The sequence below is a fragment of the Dipodomys spectabilis genome, unplaced genomic scaffold, assembly GCF_019054845.1.
Source record: "Dipodomys spectabilis isolate Male_0828 unplaced genomic scaffold, ASM1905484v1 ptg000046l, whole genome shotgun sequence".
In the NCBI taxonomy this organism is placed as follows: Eukaryota; Metazoa; Chordata; class Mammalia; order Rodentia; family Heteromyidae; genus Dipodomys; species Dipodomys spectabilis.
Genome location: NW_024870723.1, coordinates 10,805,364 through 10,828,553, shown reverse-complemented (window position 1 = coordinate 10,828,553; position 23,190 = coordinate 10,805,364). Strand labels below are relative to the sequence as shown.

The 23,190-nt window shown below is 42.5% G+C and overlaps 1 protein-coding gene across 1 annotated transcript in view; it reads left to right on the top strand.

Moving 5' to 3' along the window:
* The window catches only part of Nr6a1 (nuclear receptor subfamily 6 group A member 1), a gene marked incomplete at its 5' end in the record, with an annotated part of 35,816 nt that overhangs the window by 2,346 nt on the left and 10,280 nt on the right, over positions 1-23,190 (top strand). Inside the window, 4 exons of the mRNA XM_042678767.1 lie at positions 6,434-6,489; positions 12,166-12,320; positions 14,184-14,408; positions 15,729-15,983. Coding sequence (XP_042534701.1) covers positions 6,434-6,489; positions 12,166-12,320; positions 14,184-14,408; positions 15,729-15,983 — 691 coding nt within the window. The remainder of the gene's footprint in view (positions 1-6,433; positions 6,490-12,165; positions 12,321-14,183; positions 14,409-15,728; positions 15,984-23,190) is intronic.

Below are 23,190 nucleotides of genomic sequence, written 5' to 3'. Positions count from 1 at the left end.
ATCACAGTTCAAAGCCACTTTCGACAAGAAAATCTGTGAAACTCATATCTCCAATTAACCACCAATAGCCAGAACTAGAACTGTGGCTCAAATATTAGAACATAGCCTTGCAGGAAAGAGCTCAAGGACAGTGCCCAGGCTCTGAGTTCAAGCCCCAGTTCTGGCAGCACCCCCACCCAAATGCATGTAATATTTTGTGCCAAAAAATTATGACATACTGGGACTGGGAAGGTGGCTCAGTGGTAGAGCACTTGCTTTGCATGCCTGAGGCCCTGGGTTCGATTCCTCAGTACCACATAAGCAAAAAGAAAAAAGCCGGAAGTGGCGCTGTGGCTCAAGTGGTAGAGTACTAGCCTTGAGCTGAAGAGCTGAGAACAGCGCCCAGGCCAAGAGTTCAGGCCCCACAACCAGACCCCCAAAAAAATATATATATTTAAAATTTAAAAAAAAAGTTAAAAAAATTACAACATACTTATTTTAAGGAGAAAAGATTTACTTTGGCTCACAGTTTCAGAAGTTTCAGTCAAGATCAGCTGGGTCTATTCTTTTGGGCCTGAGATGAGGCAGAATATTATGGCAGTAGTACATTTCTTTTTGGACAATGCCCCTGCCCCCCTTCCTTCATGCTCTCCCAGTTTTTCCCTTCTGTCCCCACCCAGAAGTTGTGCAGTTTCTTTTAACATAGTGACTACTCAGTACCATTGCTGCATTTGTCTGCCCTTTGTCCCTCCATTTCTATGTCCTCCCTTGCCACCTCTAAGACTCATAAATGAACACACAGGACAACATGGAGGAAGACCCTCTTGGAATTCATTTCAATAAATATTATTTTACATGATCAGAGGCACAAAGGCCTTGCACCTTTCTGTTACTCCCCGAAGAGTATTCTCCTTTGCTCTCACTGTATGCGAATACCTGGAGTCCCATATAATGTATCATGCCCTGGTCTACTTAAATCTAGCTCCCAAATATGAAAGAAATGAAAAACATGTACTATTGGTCTTTCTGAGCTTGACTTATCTCATTTAACATGATTTGTTCTAGGTCCATCCATTTCCCTGCAAATGACATAATATTCTAACAGCTGTGTGTATTTTTTTTTATCAACTCATCTATTGTGGAGCATCAAGGCTGTTTTCATAACTTGGTCATTGTGAATAGTGCAGCAGTATATGAATGTGCAAGTGTCTTTATAGTATCCTGGTTTGTGATGCTGGGTAGATGCCCAGGAGTGGTATAGATGCGTCATAGGGAAGTAGATCTATGTTTAGTTTTTTGAGGAGCCTCCAGATTGCTGTCCAGAGTGATTGTACTAGTTTACATTCCTACCAACAATGTAGTAGGGTTCCTTTTTCCTCTCATCCCCACCAGCATTTCTTGTTCAAATTCACTCTGTTGGACAATCTAACTATAGGGGTGAGATAGAATCTCAGAGTTTGATTTACAATTCCTTTATGGCCAGGGATCTTAAGCATTTCCTCATATGTTTCTTTGCCATTCTTACCCCCTCTTCTGAGAAGTCTCTCCTTGTCTCCTTTGTCCATTTAGTGATTGCTTTATTAGGTTTGGGAGGGGTTCGTTTCTTGATCTCCTTGTATATGTTGGATATTAGGCTTTTGTTGGATATATTGCTGGTAAAGATCTCCCATTCTCTTGGCTGTCTTCCTAGTTTGTAACTATGCCCTCTGCTGTGTAGAGACTTTATTTTGGTCCCGTTTCTCAAGTCTATTTCCTGTCTATTGTGTCCCTGGGCCTGCTTACAAAAGTTTCTGAGTATGCCTGTATGTTACAGTGTTTCTTATACACTCTCTTTTTAAGTTTCTGGTCTGATGATGAGGTCTTTGATCCACTTTGAGTCGACAGTGCATGATGGAAAACAAATACACTTGTAGTTTATGTGTATGCCCACATAAACGATCTTTTTTCTACCATATCTTTGGCTTACTTATCAAATATCAGATAACTGTAAGTATATAGCTTTATTTCTGGGTCTTCTAGACTGTTCCATTCATCTATTTGATATATTTGGTTCCATTGGTCTATTTTTGTACTATGCTGTTTTTGTTATTACTGCTTTTGAGTTCTAGGATTGTGATACCACAAGCATTGCTTCTTTTGCCTAGAATTGCTTTGGCTATTCTAGGTCTTTTGTTGTTCCATATGAATTTTTGGGTTGTTTTCTCTATCTCAGTAAAGAATAATATTGGGATTTTGTAGGGGATTGCATAAAATTTGTAGATCACCTTGGGCAGTATGGCTATATTCACATCAATTCTACCTATCTATGAACATTAAGAGATCTTTCTCTTGGGGGTGGGGTTAGTCATGGGGCTTGAACTCTGGGCCCAGGTGCTGTCCCTCAGCTCTTCATTTTAAGGATAGCGCTCTACCATGTGAGCCACAGTACCACTTCCGGTTGTCTGGTAGTTTAGTGGATATAAGAGTCTCATGGACTTTCCTGCCTAGGCTGGCTTTGAACCTCTATCCTCAGATCTCAGCCTCCTGAATAGCTAGGATTACAGGCGTGAGCCACCAGCGCCAGTGAGAGATCTTTCTGTTTCTTGATGTCATCTTTGATTTTTTTTCTTCAGATTTTTATAGTTTTTGCTATATAAAGGTCTTTTGTTCAAATATTTTAATTTTTTTTTTTTTTTTGAGGCTATTGCAAATGGAGTTGTTTTCCTGATTTCCCTCTCTGCTGGTATGTTTTTGTATACAGAAAGGCTAATGATTTTTTTTTTTGGCTGGGAGTTGGGGGGTCCGGTCGTGGGGCCTGAACTCTGGGCCTGGGCGCTGTCTCTCAGCTCTTCAGCTCAAAGATAGCGCTCTACCACTTGAGCCACAGCGCCACTTCCAGCTTTTTTTTTTTGCTTATGTGGTGCTGAGGAATCGAACCCAGGGCCTCATGAATGCAAGGCAAGTGCTCTACCATTGAGCCACCTTCCCAGCCCAGGCTAATGATTTTTATAGGTTAATTTTGTATCCTGTTATTGATCAGCTCTGGAAGCTTGGGGATGGAGTCTTTTGGGTCCTTCAGATATAAGATCATGTCATCTGCAACTAGGGACGGTTTGACTTCTTTTTTCCCTATGTGAATACCTTTTATATCTTTTTCTTGCCTTAGTGCTCTAGCTAGGAATTATAGAACTGTATTGAATAGGAATGGAGAAAGTGGACATACTTGCCTTATTCCTGATTTTATAGGAAATGGTTTTGGTTTTTCACCATTTAATATGATGTTGGCTATTCCATAATAGAGATAGCCTTTATTGTTTTTAAGTATGTTCTTTTCTATTGCTCTAGAGCTTTTTTTTTTTGATTTTGTCAAAGGAATTTTCTGCATGAGATGATCAGATGATTGTATGGCTCTTGTCTTTGGTTCTGTTAAAGTGATATGTTATGTTTATTGATTTACATACGGTAAACCAGCCTTGCATTTCTGGGATAAAACCCATGTGATCATAATGTGTGACTTTATTGGTTGCTGAGATTTGTTGGCTAGTATTTTATTGAGGAGTTTTGCATCTATGTTAATCAGAGAGATTGCTCTATAGTTTTCTTTTTTCATTGGATCCCTGCCTGGTTTGGGGATGAATTGATGCTGGCTTCATAAAATGAATTTGAAATTGATTGTTTTGTTTCTGTTTCATAGAAAAGGTTGAACAGTACTAATATTAGTTTTTTTTTAATATGGGTTTTTCTTTGTACAACGTACTTTGAATGGAGCTTGGGGCAGAGGAGAGCAAAGAACCAACCTGAAAGAGCTTCCAGTGGCCAAAGTTGAAATAACCTGGGCAACAAAATAACGCTAGCATTAGTTTATACCCAAGAAACAAAATAAAGATCCATGTACTCATACTGAAAAGAATAGCAGGTCGTAGGGAAAGGGGAAAAAAATTCTGTATAAAAGAATTTCAGTGACAATATAGAAGGCCTGAGGGAATAGAAAATCACTTCTAGCCAGGCCCTGGTGGCTCACACCTGTAATTCTGGCCTCTCAGAAGGATGAGATCTGAGGGTTGCGGTTCAGAGCCAGCCCAGGCAGGAAAGCCTGTGAGACTCTTATTTCCAATTAACCATGAGATAACTGGAAGTTGTGCTGTGGCCCTAAGTGCTAGCCTTGAGCAAAAAGAGCTCTGGGATAGTGCCCAAGCCCCGTGTTCAAGCCCCATAGCAGACAGGAAAGAAGGAAGGGAGGGAGGGAGAGAGAGAGATTGATTGAGAGAGAAAAGAAAGACAGAGAGAGAAAAGGAAAAGACAAAAGAAAGCAAACCCCTTCTAGAACCCCACAAGTACTAACCACCCAACATAAGTGTTTGCATGCTCAATAAAAAATAGTAATTACAAAGCCAGGTGCTGGTGGCTCACGCTTGTAATCCTAGTAACTCAGGAGGCTGAGATCTGAGGATCCCAGTTCAAAGCCAGCACGGGCAGGGCAGGAAAAGTCCGTGATCTCCAGTAAAACCACTCAGAAAACCGGAAGTGGCGCTGTGGCTCAAGTGGTAGAGCGCTAGCATTGAGCTGAAGAGCTGAGGGACAGCGCCCAGGCCCAGAGTTCAGGCCCCATGACCGGCAAAAAGAAAAAAAAAGTAATTACAAAGGGAAAAATAGTTTTCATAGAGAACATGAGGTTCAGAGGATAAAGAAATTTGTCTGTAATTAAGTAAACTAGGCAAGATTTAAACTGATTTGTCTGATTCTGATCTTCTGAGGGCAACAAGAATGAGGTCTACTTGAACGAAAATGAACTTCCTGTTAACCCTTTGACTACTGTAGAACTGAGACTCATGCTTAGAGCCTTATCCTTCTGAGGCAGCCAGCCCTGCCCCCAAGGACTATGTAGATTACCTATATTTGTTCTCTTATTTGGTGGTAGATGTGTTGTAGTCATGCTTGCTCTCACATATGGCATTATCCTCATTATCCCCAGTTCATTTTTAGCATTACTTTCTCCATGCCACTTTCCACAGTGGCTATCACAAAGATTTTTCAAAAATGCCAATGTAAACTCACTTATCTCCAGCTCATCAGCTAAGGTTCACACCTTTAGCCTCACATTGTAGACTCTTTATGATCTGGCCCTGTTTTGGTCTGTTCAGCCTCATTGCTTGCTGTTCTCCCCCACATAACTCACCCTGCCCCAATGTTTTCTCCATATTCAGCCACTTAGAAATTCCCAACAAGAACAGTCCATTCTTATTGCCACTTGAACGTTTTCTGTACACTGTTGACTCAGCCTGGAGTACATTCTCTCCTGCTTTGCTGAATCCTACTTATTTTTTAAGGTTCTTTTTTAGAGGCCTCTGGCTGGCTTCTGGGTCCTACTTTAAGTGCAGATCAGTTCTTGCTTCTCTTCTAAGTGCTCCATTAACAGTGAGACAATATTGGTAGTAGTTGCTCTTGGTGAGATGCTAAGTAAATTCCTTCAATGTGAGAGGAATTTACTTGACAGCTGAGGAAGTAGCTCAGCGATAGAGCACTGGCCTAGCCACGTGCAAAGTTCTAGGTTCAGCTTGTAGCCCCAAAACAAAAACAACAAATCCTATTCATAAAAATTAGACCTAGGGCTGGGAAGGTGGCTAAGTGGTAGAGCGCTTGCCTTGCATGCATGAGGCCCTGGGTTCAATTCCTCAGCACCATATAAGCAGAAAAACCGGAAGTGGCATTGTGGCTCAAGTGGTAGAGTGCTAGCCTTGCTGAAGAGCTGAGGGACAGCGCACAGGCCTAGAGTTCAGGCCCCACGACCAACCACCCCCCCCCCCCCCCAAAAAAAAATGGACCTAAACCTAGACCAGGAGTCAAAAGTACTTATTTTAAATGAAAATATTAGCTGGGCACCAATGGCTCATGCCTGTATTCCTAGCTCCTAACTCCTCAGGAGACTGAAATCTGAGGACCACAGCTCAAAGTCAGCTTGGGCAAAAAGTCCATGAGACTCTTATCTTCAGTAAACTACATAGAAAAGGCTAGAAGTGGTGTTGTGGCTCGAGTGGTAAAGCACTAGCCTTGAGCACAAAGATGCTCAGAGATAGTGCCCAGGCCCTGAGTTCAAGCCCAGGACCAGCAAAAAATAAATATAAATAAATAAATAAAAATATTCTCTAAATATTCTCTATTTCTCCCTGGAATTTACCAAAACCTTCAGATGCGTCATCTTGGTGGGGTCTTTGTAACTGTGGGACTAGTCAACAATGGTTCATCTATTTTGAGCATATTGAATGTATATAGTATATATAGTATGTACTCGGTGCTTTGGGGTTAGAAAGTATCTACTGCCTATTACATAGCTTGCAATAATAGAAAGAGTTCAGAAAGACCTTTGTGTTTGTCTTGGCTTCACCATTTACTTGTCTTATACTATTAGCCAACTAAGTTCTCTTTTTTGTGCATACACTTCTGGAAGTTTGTTCTGACTGTCTTATTTTCTCTTCAGCTATCAGAGAAGATGGCATGCCTGGAGGCCGGAATAAGAGCATCGGGCCAGTCCAGGTGAGTTGTGGGCCCTGTTCCCTTCATCTATCCTAAATACTAAGGACATCAAGATGCTCCAATAATAGCGACTGTACAATACCCTTTCTTCTGCTGCTAAAGGGAGGGGACAGTATCTTTGCTTTCATTCCTGCAAAACTTCTTTTAGAGCTTGGGTGTGAAAATTCCTTAAAAGCTTAAATGTATAAGTTAATGGTAAAAGCTCTTCTTGTGACCCTCAACCCAAAGATCTCACAGTGAACTCAATTATGATTCTGACCCATTAAGGGAAATTTTCCTTAATCATTTAAGGTTGTGGGTAGCTTGGCCTGGTTACTTAGCAAGATTACTTTTGCCCATTTTATCCAAAGATGTGTCAGCAGCATGTTCATTACTTTATGTAGAGTAGGAATAGTAAAACCTCACTCAAATCCCAGAACTCAGTCTGGTGGGGATGTCATATTTGTAAAGAGACATCATAGTCCTCTGAGATAAAACAGAAGATGCTCAGGGAGTGCAGGACAAAGGACTACCATCGAGGGGTAGAGATTCTGTTTGGTGACTGGAAATAATCAGGGTAAGATTCTTCGATCAGGTAAAATCTGAACTGAGATTTGAAGAAGGAAGAATTAGCTGGGGTAGGAAGCTAAACATCTTTTATTCATCCTACAAAGACTGTAAAAGGACCTTTGGGTATTAAATCCATAAAGTCTTTTCCAAGGTCAATGTTACAAAGCTTTTCCTCTAAGAATTTTATAGGGGCTGGGAAGTTGGCTCAGGGGTAGAGTACTTGCCTTGCATGCATGAGGCCCTCGGTTCGATTCCTTAGCACCACATAGGTAGAAAAAGCCAGAAGTGGCGTGGCTCAATGGCTCAAGTGGTGGAGCACTAACCTTGAGCTGAAGTGCTGAGGGACACGCCACTACAACTGACCAAAAAAATAGGAAGAGTTTTATAGTTTCAGGTCTTACCTTTTAGTCTTTAATCCATTTTCAGTTGATTTTTGTAAGAAAAGGTGAGTTATTTTCTTGCATGTGAATGTAATTTCTGTAGCACTAAGTGTTAGAGAGACTAGTATTTTCCCATTGTATAGTCTTAGCACTAAACGTGTTAAAGATCAGTTCATGTATTTATGAGTATATTTCTGGACTTTTTTTTGGGGGGGGGGGGTCCGGTCGTGGGGCCTGAACTCTGGGCCTGGGCGCTGTCCCTCAGCTCTTCAGCTCAAGGCTAGCACTCTACCACTTGAGCCACAGCGCCACTTCCGGCTTTTTTCTTTTTGCTTATGTGGTGCTGAGGATTCCAACCCAGGGCCTCAGGCATGCAAGGCAAGCACTCTACCACTGAGCCACCTTCCCAGCCCTGGACTCTTTTTTTCCCTCACTGGTCCGTGTATCTTTTCTTAACGCTAGTAAGAGGGTGAAGAATTTTGTAATACATTGCAAGTGTATATGAAAACGGAATAAAGAATCTCAATGAAAGCTGTTGATCAAAAGGGGAATGATAGTGCTAAGAAAGAGAAATAGGTTGGTAGGTAAGAGTAGGAGGAAGTTGGGCTAAAAAGGAGGTTGAAGGAGGTTGAATACCATGGAAGACTATTTACAACTATGATAATAAAGCATTGTAACCTGTTAAAATTGTTTTGGGAAGGGGGGGAAGGGAGCAAGAAAGAGTGGTAAAGAGGGGGTGAGTTTGAGGGAATTGCTGTAAACATGTATGGAAAGGTAATGTGAAACTCCCCTCCCTATATAATTGATGGGAACTAGTTTTTAAAAAAAGAAAGTAGGGCACCAGTTGGCTCATACCTATAATCCTGGCTAAGTCTCAGGGCCAATGCCCAGGCCCTGAGTTCAAGCCCTACAACTGACCAAAAAAAGTGGGGGGGGGGGGGGGGTGAGGGGAATGTCATTAGGATTTTGATAGGAATTGCACTGAATCTGTAGGTTGTTCAGGATAATAGGTACCTTTTAACAATATTTTTCCAAGGATAATATGTACATTTTAACAATATTTTTCCAGTCTATAAACACGTTTATGGCTTAATTTCTTTCAGTAGTGCTGTACGGTTTTCAGTGTACAACCCTTTCATCCTCTTAATTATACTCATTACTAAGTATTGCTACTCTCTTTGATGTGATTCTAAATGGAATTGCTTTTTTAATTTCCTTTTTGGGTTGTATATTGATAATTTAAAGATAATTTTTCTCTCTTGATTTTGATTTTACAACTTTGCTGAGTTTGTTAGTGCTAATAGGTATTTTTATAGAATTTTTAGGGTTTCCTATATGTAATATCAGGCCACTTATGGAAAAGATGAGCATTTTTTTCTTACAACTTTGTTCTCTTTCTCCCACTGCTGCACCCCACAACTATGGGCCCCCCTCAATTGAATAGAAGTTGTGTGTGAGCACCCTCTTGTTCTAGGTTCTAGAGGAAATGTTTTCAGCTCTTGATATAAGAGCTTTGGGCTTTTCACATATGGTCTATATCATTCTTTTTTTTTTTTTTTTTTTCCTTTTTTTCTTTTTTTTCTTTTTCTTCTTTTTGTTGGTCATGGGGCTTGAACTCAGCCTGGGTGCTGTCACTCAGCTCTTCAGCTCAAGGCTCGAGCTCTACAGCGCCACCAGTGCCCAGCTTTATTTTTATATGCAGTGGAATATTATCTATTGGGAAGAATCTTTAAATACTTAAGTGAAAAAAAATCTTGCACTGGGTGCTGGTGGCTCACACCTGTGATCCTAACTACTCAAGAGGCTGAGATCTGAGGATCACAGTTCAAAGCCAGCCCAGGCAGGAAAGTCCATGAGACTCTTATCTCCAATTAACCACCAGAAAATGGGAAATGGAGCTGTGACTAGAAGTGATAGAGCATTAGCCTTGAGCTCAAAGAAAGTGAGCACTAGCCTTGAGCTCAGGGAAAGTACTCAGGCACTGAGTTCAAGTCCCATGACTGGCCAAAAAAAAAAACTCTTGTCAATAGTATTTAATTCTTTCAAGTGTCCTGTGTGACCTACCTCATGTGCCTGATGTTCTTTAGTTTACTGTATCCCCAGACTGTATGGTCTGTTGAATTGCAGGCACTGAGCCTCAGAAAGACATATTTCACCTGACATTGCATTTGACTTTTTGATCCTGGATATACCCTTTTAGTCTTTAACTCCTTATAGATATTGAGCAGAAACCACTGTGATCTATAGCATTTTAATTGTGCTTAGCTGTTTTTAATAATAAAAACATGAAAAGATAGACTTGGTTGAGCACTATTCTGTGCTTTTTTTTTTTTTGTAACTTTTATCTTGAATTAATCTCCCAAGGTCTGACTCAGACCTGTGAGCTCTTTTTCACTCTAGCGTCCTATAGGAGAACTGAAGAGATGATACTGGCTCCATCTTACAGATGAGGGAGCCAAGGCTCAGAAAGTTGGGGTGATAAGAAATGATGAGTGAAATTTGAGCCCAGAATTAAGTACTCCCAACAGGTTCTGTCCTTTATTCAATGCATTAGTTATTTCCCAGTGTCCTTTGAGACCCACAGGAAAAACAGGTATAGCTCCCAGCTGGAATAAGGTGCCTCTTTTCACCCAGCCCAAATCTTTATCCCTTCTGTACTTTGGTGTTGACACTCCTCCTCCCTCGGGGAATACAAACAATAATTTCAGAGTTTTAAGAAGCTTTTTTAGAACAATCCCTCCAATTTAATATGTAAACCAAATGATTTCAGATCAACCACTCAATTTATATACCGCTAATAGAAAGTTTCTTGTTTCCCCTCCCACATCCTGTATGCTAGCTGGCATCCAATTCTGAATGTCCCTTTGTTAGGACTCTTTGGTCATTCTAAAAGTATCCTTCTGAGGCCACTGGAGCCAAGGAGTATGTAGGTTTGAGTTACACAGACTTAAAGAAAATACTCTCTTAGGTTTCTGTAAGAACAACACATGGAAATTCAGCTGGCCCCCCTTTTTAGCATTTAGTCTCTGTATGCTGTGTATATACAGTTAGGTCCCAGCCCTGCATTAGGTCTTTTGTAGAAGTTTATTCACTGTATTAGAGTACTGAACTGAGTACTCCCCCAAACTCTTGCCCAGATATGGGCATGCAGTATGACCTTACGCAAGTCAGTTCAGTTAGGTGGGTTACAGTTTCTTAAACCTTTATTTTAATCAACTTCAGAATGTCATTCTTTCTTTAAAAATATGCAAAAGTACTTTCTCTCTCCTAGGTTCCATTGCGACCTTATGTCTTTTTTTTTTTGTCGGTCGTGGGGCTTGAACTCGGCCTGGGCACTGTTCCTGTGCTCTTCAGCTCAAAGTGAGTGCTCTACCTCTTGAGCCACAGCACCACTTCCGGTTTTCTAGTGGTTCATTGGAGATCAGAATCTCATGGACTTTTCTGCCTGGGCTGGCTTTGAACCATGATCCTCGGATCTCAGCCTCCTTAGTAGCTAGGATTACAGGCATGAGCCACCGGTGCCCAGTGTGACCTTATGTCTTATAGAGGATATTCTTTTGTGATGTTACCATAAGCTCTGTAATAGTGACCCCCCCCCCCCAAAAAAAAAATTGGTGATACGTGCCTATGGTCCCAGCTACTCAGAAAGCTAAAATGGGAGGATTGTTTGAACCTAGGAGTTCAAGACCAGCATGGCAACATAGCAAAACCCTATGTCAAAAAATAAATAAAAACAAAAATATACATAGATATACATAGATAGATAGATGTTATTGTCAGCTCTCTCAGTATTGATATGTGCTGAGCTCTTTCCTGAGTATTTGATATATATATACATATACATATATATACACATATATATATACACACAATAAATTAATCCTTTCAAGAGTCCTTGGAGATGCCTATTAATCTGTTGTACTAATGAAGGAATTTAGGTTCAAGTAGTTAAATGACTTGAAGAAGATGATACAACTTTGGTTTTTTGTTTTGTTTTGGTTTTGGTTTTGGTGGTAATGGGCCTTGCACTTGCTGGGCAGGCTCTCTATCACTTGAGCCAACTACAGCCCTAAGATCATACAACTGTAAGTGGCAGCCGGGCGCTGGTGACTCATGCCTGTAATCCTAGCAACTCAGGAAGCTGAGATCTGAGGATCACTGTTCAAAGCCAGCCTGGGCAGGATAGTCTGTGAGACTCTTATCTCCAATAGACCACTAGAAAAACCGGAAGTAGCGCTGTAGTTCAAGCGGTAGAACGCTTGCCTTGAGCTGAAGAGCGCAGGGTCAGTGCCCAAGCCCAGAGTTCAAGCCCGATGACCGACAAAAAAGAAAATAACCTGTAAGTAAAAGAACCTGCATTTGGAAAAAAGTAATCAAGATCTAGAGTTTATATCCTTGTCACTGTGCTGTTTTTCCTCTTCTAGGATACCAAGAATCTTGGATGGATAGAAGAAGGACTTAAAATTCTGTCTTAGTGTAGTGATAAGAAGCTTTACAAAGGAGTCATTGAGACCTGAGGACAAAGAGGAGTATGAGGGATATATAGCCTTAGCCTTCACAGGAAAGTAGGGTCATTGGGCAAGGAGAAGGCAGGAACCAAGCTATAAGAGTAGTGAGAGACCTGGAGTAGAGGATAGAGGAGAAACAGGGTTTCTCCCTACAGAGTCCTGGGAATCTTACAAGATCTAAGTAACTTATCAGACCTAAAGAAGCATCCAGTCTAACATACATCTATTCCTTATCAAAGATATCTGAAGAAGAGATTGAAAGGATCATGTCTGGACAGGAGTTTGAGGAAGAAACCAATCACTGGAGCAACCATGGTGACAGTGACCACAGTTCCCCTGGGAATAGGGCTTCAGAGAGCAACCAGCCCTCACCAGGCTCCACACTGTCCTCCAGGTGAGCTTTCTGGAAACCTACAGTGGTCAACTAGGAACCATCCATCTCTTGTGGAGAAATACTGCCAGGCTTTCTCAGCTACCATGCCCTTGCTCCCACAAGCTTTTGGAACAGGGGCCAGGAGAGGTGTAAAGCCAGGTTTGCCAACATTATTTACTAAAGACTGAAAATGGCAGTGGTCTCTTCTATAAAGCAATAAAGAACAACAGCGTCTGTGCAGCCATTTAATACAGCACTTTTCCTTTATAAGGCATCAGGTCCCTCATTTTATCACTGAAATAAAACAAATCACACTGACAGTACTGAATTAAGTTACAATTTTTCTGACTCAAAAGAATCAGTGTCTTTACAAATTTTAATGGATAATGAGGTTTCTGTTTTGTTTTATCTTAAGCCAGCCAAGTCTGCTATTAGGAAATAAAAATTTAGAGGCTCTTGGTCCAACCATGTTACTTTCAGTTAGTTGTCAAATGTGAAATAGATAGTGCTTTCAGCTACCAAAGAAGGCTTTTTTTCCCCAGAAATCTTTCTTACAGGACTAGGACAGAAAAAACTTTTTTCTGTAAGATCCATATAGTAAATATTTCATTCTTTGCAGTCTCAGTGGTTTGAGTCTCAGATCCTCAACTCTGCCTTTAGTACTGCAAAGCAGTGTTCTAGTAGAACTTTATCAAATCAGAGTTATGGGCTAGATTTGACCTATAAGCATCATTTGCCTAACTTGTAACTCAGTTATAGGAAACAGCACTAGGTAAAAGCGCGCGCGTGTGTGTGTGCGCGTGTGTGTGCGTGTGTGTGTGTGTGTGTGTGTGTGTGTGTGTGTGTGTGTGTGGCTTAAATTCAAGGCCTGGACCTTTTTTTTTGTTTTGTTTTCTCAAGGCATCTCATAGACTTCCTGTATAGGCTGGTCTCAAACCACAATCCCCAGATCCAGCCTCCTGAGTAAGAAGATGAATGTACACTATCGGCACCTGGCCTAGAGAATTTATTTAATTAATGGACAGCATAGTTAGATTCTGCTTTCTTCATATTTAATTTTAGGTTTTAATTTTTATTATCTTTAAGTAGCTGTACAAAGGAGATGCCACTTAACAAAGAAGTTTATAAATGCAATGCATCTTGATCAGTATCACCCTCTTCAACATTCCACCCTCCCCCTTCGATTTTAGGTTTTTATTCTGTTCAGCTGTTCCTTGGTTGGCTTCCTCCTTTGAAGAGATAAAGACTTAGGGACACGGGGCTGGAAAGGTGGCTCAGTGGTAGAGTGCTTGCCTTGCATGCATGGGCCCCTGGGTTCAGTTCCTCAGCACCACGTAAGCAGAAAATGCTGGAAATGGTGCTGTGGCTCAAGTGTTAGGGCGCTAGCCTTGAGCTGAAGAGCTCAGGGACAGTGCCTAGGCCCAGAGTTCAGGCCCCACAACCAGCAAAAAAAAAAAAAAAAAAAAAGAAGACTTAGGTAAGACACATACTACATTCCTTGCTAGGTGCTAGGTTTTATGTCAGGCTAAAAAAAAAACCCAATACCTGTCTTAACATTTTCCTAGCAGAAAAATAATACAAACACTTTTGTCATCATTAGTGGTGACAAAAGACACCACTGCAAGTATAAATTAAAATCGCCTTAGAATAGTATTTGTAAAAATTCATCCAGCCAATATTTAGTTGATATCTATTTGTCCTGGAAGATCCTGAGTTAGCTAGTTATGATTTTTCTCATAGGTGAGAATGGAATATGTCTAATGGCTTGATGAGACATAAACTTAATAGTCAAACAACGTTTAAGCTACCTTCTAGCATGTTTCCTTTGAGTAAGCACTAGACCTGACATGGCTTTGACTAACATGAGATTTTTCTCTCCAGTAGGTCTGTGGAACTAAATGGATTCATGACATTCAGGGATCAGTATATGGGCATGTCTGTGCCTCCCCATTATCAATACATACCACACCTTTTTAGCTATTCTGGCCACTCACCGCTTCTGCCCCAACAAGCTCGCAGCTTAGACCCCCAGTCATACAGTCTGATTCACCAGCTGATGTCAGCAGAGGACCTGGAGCCATTGGGCACGCCCATGTTGATTGAAGATGGGTGAGTGAGCTCTGCCCTGCTTGACCCTTACAATCTCAAAATGTGCCTTTTCTGCCCCATTTTCATACTTCAGGCTTTGAATGAGTAGAGGAGATAGTGATGACTTAAGCATCAGAGAACAAAATATGTGCTCATCTTTGAAAAGTGGTAATCTCATTATTTCCTTAAGCATCTTTCCTCCTGGAATTGGGGTTACTTTTTAGTGCCGATGGAATTGGGATTTAAGAGCCTTTGTTTTTTGTATGGGTCTAGGTAGACCAGTCGCTGGGATGGGTCTGAGTACTTCTGTGTCACAGATGAGCTTTAATTTTGGGAATAATTCTACATCAAGTCTAGACGTCTTAACAGAACATTCATGGCCCTACCTGGTGTGACCTGTTGGCATCTCTAGCCAACATATCCATGCGTAGCCTGGTGGCATGTGAGTACCTTAAGTGCAGGCCTGAGTGGGTAGAAGAAGTTCTCAGTCTGAAATCAGCTCTACCTGACTAGATTATAGTTCAGCCACCCATTGCTGCATCCATTCCTTCTTGGGCCTTGAGCATAACGTCTTGAAATATTTGATCTCCCTGAAGGTATCCTGAAATCCTTAAGCTAGACTCCAATGTCAGAATAAGGGACTCAGATATCTATTCAAAAGGTCACACAAAGCCTTTATATATTAATGTCTGAGTAAATTGTGAAAAGGACCTTGAAAAGAAAACTGTCCTCCCTTGCCTTGAGTTTGTTACTTCAGAAGCCCCCTTTAGGCCAGAGCTAAGAAAAGTTCCGTTTCTTCCATCCAGCTATAGCTAAAGGAAGGGCTGAGCAACTCTTCCTGAATTTACCACCAGGGGGTGCAGTGAGAACAGGAAAACTTGGTCTATTGAGACTGACTATTCAGTCAACATTTGGGATGGGGAAGCTGGGCATGTGATGGATTGAACTTGCGGGTCTAATGCTTGCAGACCAAGTGCTCTACCACCTGAGCCACACCACAAAGCTCATTTTTATTCTGGTCCCAGTATTGAGTAGGAACCAGGTCTACCCCATAGGAATTTTTATTGCTAAAAGTAGGGCCAAACCAAGTGACTAGGGATCTCTTTTAAGACATGGAATGTCTTGAGTCATATTCTTTGATAAGTTTTCCCCTCAACAACCTTTTATCACCAGAACTGACCCTGAGCTTTTGCTGCTGACTTTAATCCTACCCTTTAATAAGAAAATCGAGTTTTAATGAACCAGAAATCTTGGGTCAAGGGCAAAGGGCCCACAAGGACATAGTGCCCTCAAGAGTACCCTCTGACTAATGGAAGTGGCTTTCTCCTGTCATACCCCCAGATACGCTGTGACACAGGCCGAGCTGTTTGCCCTGCTTTGCCGCCTGGCTGATGAGCTGCTCTTTAGGCAGATTGCTTGGATCAAGAAGCTGCCTTTCTTCTGCGAGCTCTCAATCAAGGATTACACGTGCCTCTTGAGCTCTACGTGGCAGGAGTTAATCCTGCTATCGTCCCTCACAGTTTACAGCAAACAGATCTTTGGGGAGCTGGCTGATGTCACTGCCAAGTACTCACCCTCTGATGAAGAACTACACAGGTGAGGGCTTCTGGCTGGGGAGGAAATCACAAGCAACCAAACCATTGTCATCCCTTGCAAGGTGGGCTTACCTGGTCCTCTAAACAATGGGCATTAAACTGTACAGGCTGCCACTAACTAGCTTTGTGCACTGGCCAAGTCTCTGATTTTCAGGTTCTGAATCTACAAAATAAGATGATAACAGTACCTCCCCAACAAGGAAGGAATAAATGTTGTCAAACTTAGCATTGCACTAAGCTGTCTGGATTAGTGGCATAGATAATGTATTTAAACTGCCTCCAAGGAAGGAGGGTCTAAATTGGAAGTTTACAACCCAATGGGCTGGGAAGGTGGCTCAGTGGTAAAGCGCTTGCCTTGCATGCTCAAGGCCCTGGGTTCGATTCCTCAGCACCACATAAGCAAAAAGAAAAAAAGCCGGAAGTGGCGCTGTGGCTCAAGTGGTAGAGCACTAGCCTTGAGCTGAAGAGCTGAGGGACAGTGCCCAGGCCCAGAGTTCAGGCCCCACGACCAGACCAAAAAAAAAAAAATGAAGTTTACAACCCAAGAGACCTAGAAATCATCCTGTTACCTGCTATATGTCAGGCGCTAGGCTAGATACTTTATAGTATTCTTTCTCACAGCTTCCAGGATGATATGTGCCATTGTGCCTATTTCATGAAAGAAAAAAAAAATGGAGAGCTATCTCTTGAGGGTTTTTAGATTTGGATCTAGAACCTAGATTTGAGCATACATCTGCCTGATTTCTGTGCTTCAGTTCTTCCATGACATCTGAGGTGTAGAGAGATTAAGCCTGAACAGGTGTTCTACCAGAGCCAGGCTGACTAGCATCCTTTTAATCTCCCAGTCTAGAATGTTCTCTCTTCCTCGCTGCTTCCATGACCTATCCAAGCCCTGTTTGGAAACTGTGTTTTCTGACCCCTAAATCATGGTAAATGAGCTGACTGCTTTTCTGATTTATTAATTTAGTCATGAAATATCTTTATACCTTAATTCATATTTAAATACACTTCTGTAAACCACCTGCTATACAGCTTAAAATAACAAAAATCAGAGGATTTTAGGGCACTCAGGAGGAAAGAAGAAATGCTAGAGAGGGTAGAATGCCATATCTCCCTTCACAAGACTAGAGTGCATCTCCTCCTACAACCCAGTCATGGCATCAAAACAAGATAATGAGGCCTTTAAGACTCCTTTGCTCAGCTGAGCCAGGGGAGTGTAGGTCCTGACTGTCTTCCTTGGTTTTCTAATATTTCCTTCTTAATGATGTTTCCTGCCTTCAGGATGATCTATAAAGACAGTTTTTAACCCAGCTGACAGTCCTGTAAACAAAGCTAATTTTGTAGGTGACCTAACCCTGTAACTAGAATCTCTAATTTATTGTTTCCATCAAATTTCTGTTTCCAGTTCTGTCACTATGGGCTGAGAAGATGTTTAGATAGCAGGCAGCCTGCTCTGATGTTGAAGTTTGCAGAACTAGCTGAAGGAGCCCCAACTCACTACCTGGACTTTCCTAGTTTAGTCTGTGACTATCTTCAGAGTCAGCCTTTGAGCTCTGTTCCTTGTAGCCTGCTGTGTCTTCCTGGGCCCCTTCTGCAGGTAGTCAGGGAGCGCAGGTAGTGCAGTGCTGTTTTGAGAACACTATCAACCTCAGCCCCAAGATCAAGGCAGGGGCCAGTACCAGCTGAGTTAGGATGATCTAAAACTGCTAATAGAGTAATAGTCATTACCCTCATGTGACTTTGTACATTAATTTAAAAGTCCAGTTCTTCATTTGCACTAGCCACATTTCAAGTGTTTCAGTAGCCACATGTGGCTAGTAACTACTACATTGTTCAGTGCAAATATCAGACATCATCTTTACAGAAAGTTATCTACCATGTTGCTTCTGAGGAAATGTTTTGAGAATAAGAAATGGGTTTGTTGTTTGGATTCTCACTCTTCTATGGAGCCCATCAGTGGAAAAATAAGAGTTAAACTTCAATATGCTAGACCTGCCATGGCTATTTTTTGAGCATCCGATGTGTGTTTCAGGGCAGGGGGAGCAAGTGTTGCTGGTATTGCAGATGATGCAGACATCATTACTTGCTTGCTTGTTTGTTTGCAGTACTAGAGATTAAACCCAGGTCCTTATACACATTAGGCGATTACTCACTGTCATTGAGCTAACATCCTTAGCTCTTTTCCATTTTATTTTGAGACAGTGTCTTCCCAAGTTGCCCAGGTTAACCTCTAACTTGAAATCTTCCACCTCAGCTTCCCAAGAAATTATTACAGACATGCACCACCATGCCAGATAAATGTGGTCAGTATTCTGTTGTTTAGTTTAGAACAAATAAGCAAATAGAAGCCTTCTGACCCCCTCATATACAGCCCAGGGTCGTCTTAGTAGTTGTATGAAGGACTAGACAGCACAGACTAGGGAGCAAGGGCTCTCCTCAGAGAATTTGAGGAAGCCATTACCACAGGAACAGGTATTTGAGCTGCATCTTGAAATGGGAATTTTCTCTTTTCCCTTCTTTGGTTTTGTTTAGTTTTTGTTTGAATTTAATGCCTTGTGCTTCTCTTCTCTTCTCTCTTTTCTTTTCTTTTCTTTTTTTCTTCAGCTCCTGGGGCTTGAACTCAGGGCTTGGGCACTGTCCCTGAGTTTTATACTTAAAGCTAGTGCTTTATCATTTGAGCCACAGTGCCACTTCTGGCTTTTCTGAGTAGTACATTGGAGATAGGAATCTCACAGACTTTTCCTGGCTGGGCTTGCTTTGAACTACAATCCTCAGATCTCGGCCTCTTGAGTATCTAGAATTACAAGCATGAACCACTAGCGCCTGGCTTCTGTGCTTTTTTGAGATGCACTGTACCCTCTGATTCATGCCTCCATCCTTTGCACTTGTAATTTTTTTTTTGGGGGGGGGGGGGGGGTCCGGTCGTGGAGCCTGAACTCTGGGCCTGGGCGCTGTCCCTCAGCTCTTTAGCTCAAGGCTAGCGCTCTACCACTTGAGTCACAGTGCCACTGCCAGGTTTTTTTCTTTTTTGTTTATGTGGTGCTGAGGAATCGAACCCAGGGTCTCAGGCATGCAAGGCAAGCGCTCTACCACTGAGCCAACTTCCCAGCCCTGCACTTGTAATTTTTGAGATAAAGTATTTTTCTTTCCAGGCTCTAGCCTTGACTACAGTCTTCTTAGATCATGCTTCAACCATAGCTGGGATGACAGCATGCCACCTCACCCTGCTTCCTCTGTTGAGATAGGCTTGTGAGCTTTTCTGCCCAGGCTAGGAGTACAGTCAGTCTTTCACTGTGATAGGTGTGCACCCCTGCATCCATCTATTGATAAAGGAGAGGTCTTGTGAACTACAAAGAGAGAAGGGGAAGTATATGATAAAGGCAGAAAATTAGGGGAGAAGTGACTAGAAATGAAAGTACAGAGAAGAAAGAATTTGCGTGTGATTTTGTAAATGTTCATGTCATGGGAAGTTGTTTTGTTGCTGCTACTGTTGTATTGCTGGTACAGGGTTTCAACTCAGATCCTCATGCTTGCTTGGCTTGCTCTCTACCACTTGAGCCATGCCTCCAGCCCAGTATTTTGCTTGTTAGTTTTGGAGATGGGATCCCAAGGACTTTACTGCCTTACTCTGCCTTGTCTGGCTTCAAACTAAGAACCTTAATATTTCAGCCTCCTAAGTAGCTAGGATTGCAGGTGTGATCCATCAGCATGTATGTAAGGACTCCCGCGGATGGGTTGCATTTGAGGAAAATTCTTTCTTTTTTTTTTTTTTTTTTATCGGTTGTGGGGCTTGAACTCTGGGCTTGGGTGTTGTTCCTGCACTCTTCAGCTCAAGGCAAGCGCTCTACCGCTTGAGCTACAGCGCCACTTCTGGTTTTCTAGTGGTTTATTGGAGATAAGAATCTCACAGCCTTTCCTGCCCGGGCTGGCTTTGAACCGCGATCCTCAGATCTCAGCCTCCTGAGTAGCTAGGATTACAGGCGTGAGCCACCGGCGCCCGGCTGAGGAAGATTTCTGTGGCTGAGAATAGTTGGTTATGGACAACACTGAAGCACTAGTAACAACGTTGAAGGCTGTTCTGTAGTCAAGTGAAATACAACAAGGCCTGGGCCTGGCAGCAGTGAGGTAAAACAGACAAGGCATAAAGCTAGAGGTGAAGCCAGTAGGACTTCTGTGAGTGGGAAAAGTTATGGTTGGTTGCTGGGTTAGGGGGCTAGGTGGGCACCAGTTATCTTAGCCAAGATAAAGTCACTGGGAAGAGCAGAGTTTGGGTATCTTTGAGCCTGAGGTGCAGGAAGCTATAGGCTAATCACTGTCAAACATCCCCCTCTGCTGAAGCCCGGGTGGGAGTCTAATTGGCCATAGCTCTTTCCTCCCTTGCCTGCGCCTGCGCTCCTCCCACTCCCCCACACAGCCTTTACTTCTTCACAACTCTTGAGTGTGAGTGTTTGCCATCAGGAAAAGGTTTTTCCCAGATGATGCATGGCCATTTCCTTTTCTCTTCTCCAATAGTGAGTTAAATTTATGGGGCCCATATTCCTTAATCAGACTATTATCAGACAGTGAGCTGGACGAATTTGATTTAAAGCAGATTGTAGCACCAGCCAGTGACTGCTCCTGCCCTAATCAACACTCCTTCACTCCCCAGAGAAGGTACTTTGAGCCAGATGGACTTTAATGGGCACTTCTGTCTCAGGATCACTGGTTTCCTTTGACCAAACTTCTAAAAGTTGTCTCTAGCTTCCAGCCTGTCCCCTGAAAGGCTCAGGAAAGGCTGGCTTGCTTGCTTTCTTCCTTCCTTCCTTTCTTCCTTCCTTCCTTTCTTCCTTGCTTTCTTTCTTTCTTTCTTTCTTCCTTCCTTCCTTTCTTCCTTTCCTTCCTTCCTTCCTTCCTCCCTTCCTTTCTTTCTTTCCTTCTTTCTTTCTTTCTTTCTTTCTTTCTTTCTTTCGCTCTTTCGCTCTTTCTCTCTCTCTTTTGTCTCAATAACAGAAGTTAATAATATGTAATGCCCACCAATTATAGAAGATTTACTGCACCAAATTTTATCTTCAGTTTTTTTAAATATATGACTTTGTTTTGTTCTGTTTTGTTGAGACAGGGTCCCTCTATGTAGTTCAGGCTAGCTTCAAATTTGCAGTCAAATTTGCGTTGGCCCCCCTCCAGGTGCTGGGGTTACAGCCATGATCCCCACACCTAGCTTACATATACTACTTTTTTTTTTGTCAGTTGTGGGGCTTGACCTTGGAGCCTGGGCACTATTCTTGAGCCTCTTTGTGCTCAAGGCTAGCATTCTACCATTGGAGCCACAGTATCGCTTCTGATTTTTGAGTAGTTAATTGGAGGTAAGAGTCCCATTGGACTTTTCTGCTCGGGCTGGTCTTGAACCACAGTCCTCAGATCTCAGGCTTCTGAGTAGCTAGGATTATAGGCCTTAGCTACCAGCACCCGGCTCATATATTACTTCTTGAGTCCTCACTGCCCTTATATGATATTGGTGCTGATATGAGCCCTATTCTAGAGATAGGGAACTTAAGGTCAGAGAGATGAAAACTCAGAGTTGCAAAGCTAGAAAGAGATGGTGTTACTCTCATCCAGGTCTGTTATGTTCCAGAGCCTGGGCTCGTCACTGTTTATCCTATACTATCCTAATAATAATATTTGTTATTGTTATTATTATTATTTTGTCAGTCATGGGGCTTGAACTGGGCACTGTCCCTGAGTTGGTTTTTTTTTGTTTTTGTTTTTTGCTTAAAGCTAGCATTCTACCATTTTGAGTCACTGTGCCATTTCTGGTTTTTAGGTGGTTAGTTGCAGATACAAGTCTCAGACTTTCCTGTCCAGGTGCTTCAAACCATGGTCCCCAGATCTCAGCCTCCCAAGTAGCTAGAATTAGAGACTCATCAGCACCTAGCCTATACTAAATTCTTACTCTCCCAGAGCCTTCTCCAAAAGGGTTGACTTTCTAGAATTTATCCTGGAGCTGCATTCTGACTTGCCCTCTTGAAGTCTGTGTGTGGATGCTAAGATAGCATTTCCTTGAAGCTTGTAGCTGATGACTACATTTAGATGAATGGGAAAGGGACAACTGGGCCTCTCTGGCCCCGTAATGGGATATAACTTACACGATGTCAGCTTCAATTGCTGACTAAATGGTCCAGTGGTTTGGGGGATCCTGGCAGGAATGTTTTCCTTGTCCTAGCATGCTTGTGTGATAGGAACCTAGAAGAAGAATGGGTGTGTTTGTCCAACTTTATAGCTTTGAATGCTGATAATTTGTAGACAGAATACAGGGGCGTTAGAACAGTGGAGTGGGCAGATGTGGAGGAGGAACGGCTGCAGGGAGAAGGCAGGCCCATGAAACAGAGAATAACTTTGTTTATCAAGGGATGGGATGTGGGTGTGGAGGGAAGCTTTGTAGCCAAGCTGTGGAGACTGAGTGGGGGCTTCTGGGCTTCTGCCAAGCCCTACCCACCACCCCACCACCACCACCAGTATCAGGGGTTCATGATGGTTGCCTGTTTTAGGGAATTTGGAACATTGTGATGTGCTGCCCCCAAAAGAGCAGATCTGGGGCATGTGCACAACCAAGTACTTGAGGACTGCTTTGTGTCCCCAGGTCAAGACTTAGCCAGGAACAAGTTTGGCAGTGATGGCTTGGTGTCTGGCTGATAGCCACACACCTGCAGATTTTGTGGTGCCAGAGGGAGTACTTGGAGCAAGGAGTTGCTGATTAAGGGACATAGCATTATCTTTACCTGCTACACTGTTGGGCCTCCAGATGAATGTCAGTACTGCTCTCTCACCTCCTCCTCGTCTCATCCCCGCACCTCCAAGATAATAAAGCCCCTTTCTCCTGTAGCCAGTAGGTACTAAATGTGGAATGTTGTTCACATCCAGCATCACAGAGCCCCTGGCACCCAGTCAGGCCTAGGCCCTTGACTGGATGTTGCAGGAACACAGAACTCCTGAGGTTCTCAGTTCGTGATTGGAACTGAGAAATGTACAGGACCAGCATGGACAGTGTAGTGCTTGGAAAGGCTACTAGACTCAAAATCAGAAAGCTTCCCCCCAACACTTAACTAACTTAAATGTAACTTTGAGGTGATGTCACCTCTTTTTCTGCTGGGTGATAGGGAGATTTAATTGTAAGAAAGCATGTGAAAGGACTTAGTGATAGAAACCAAGGTGATGACGATTCATATACAGTT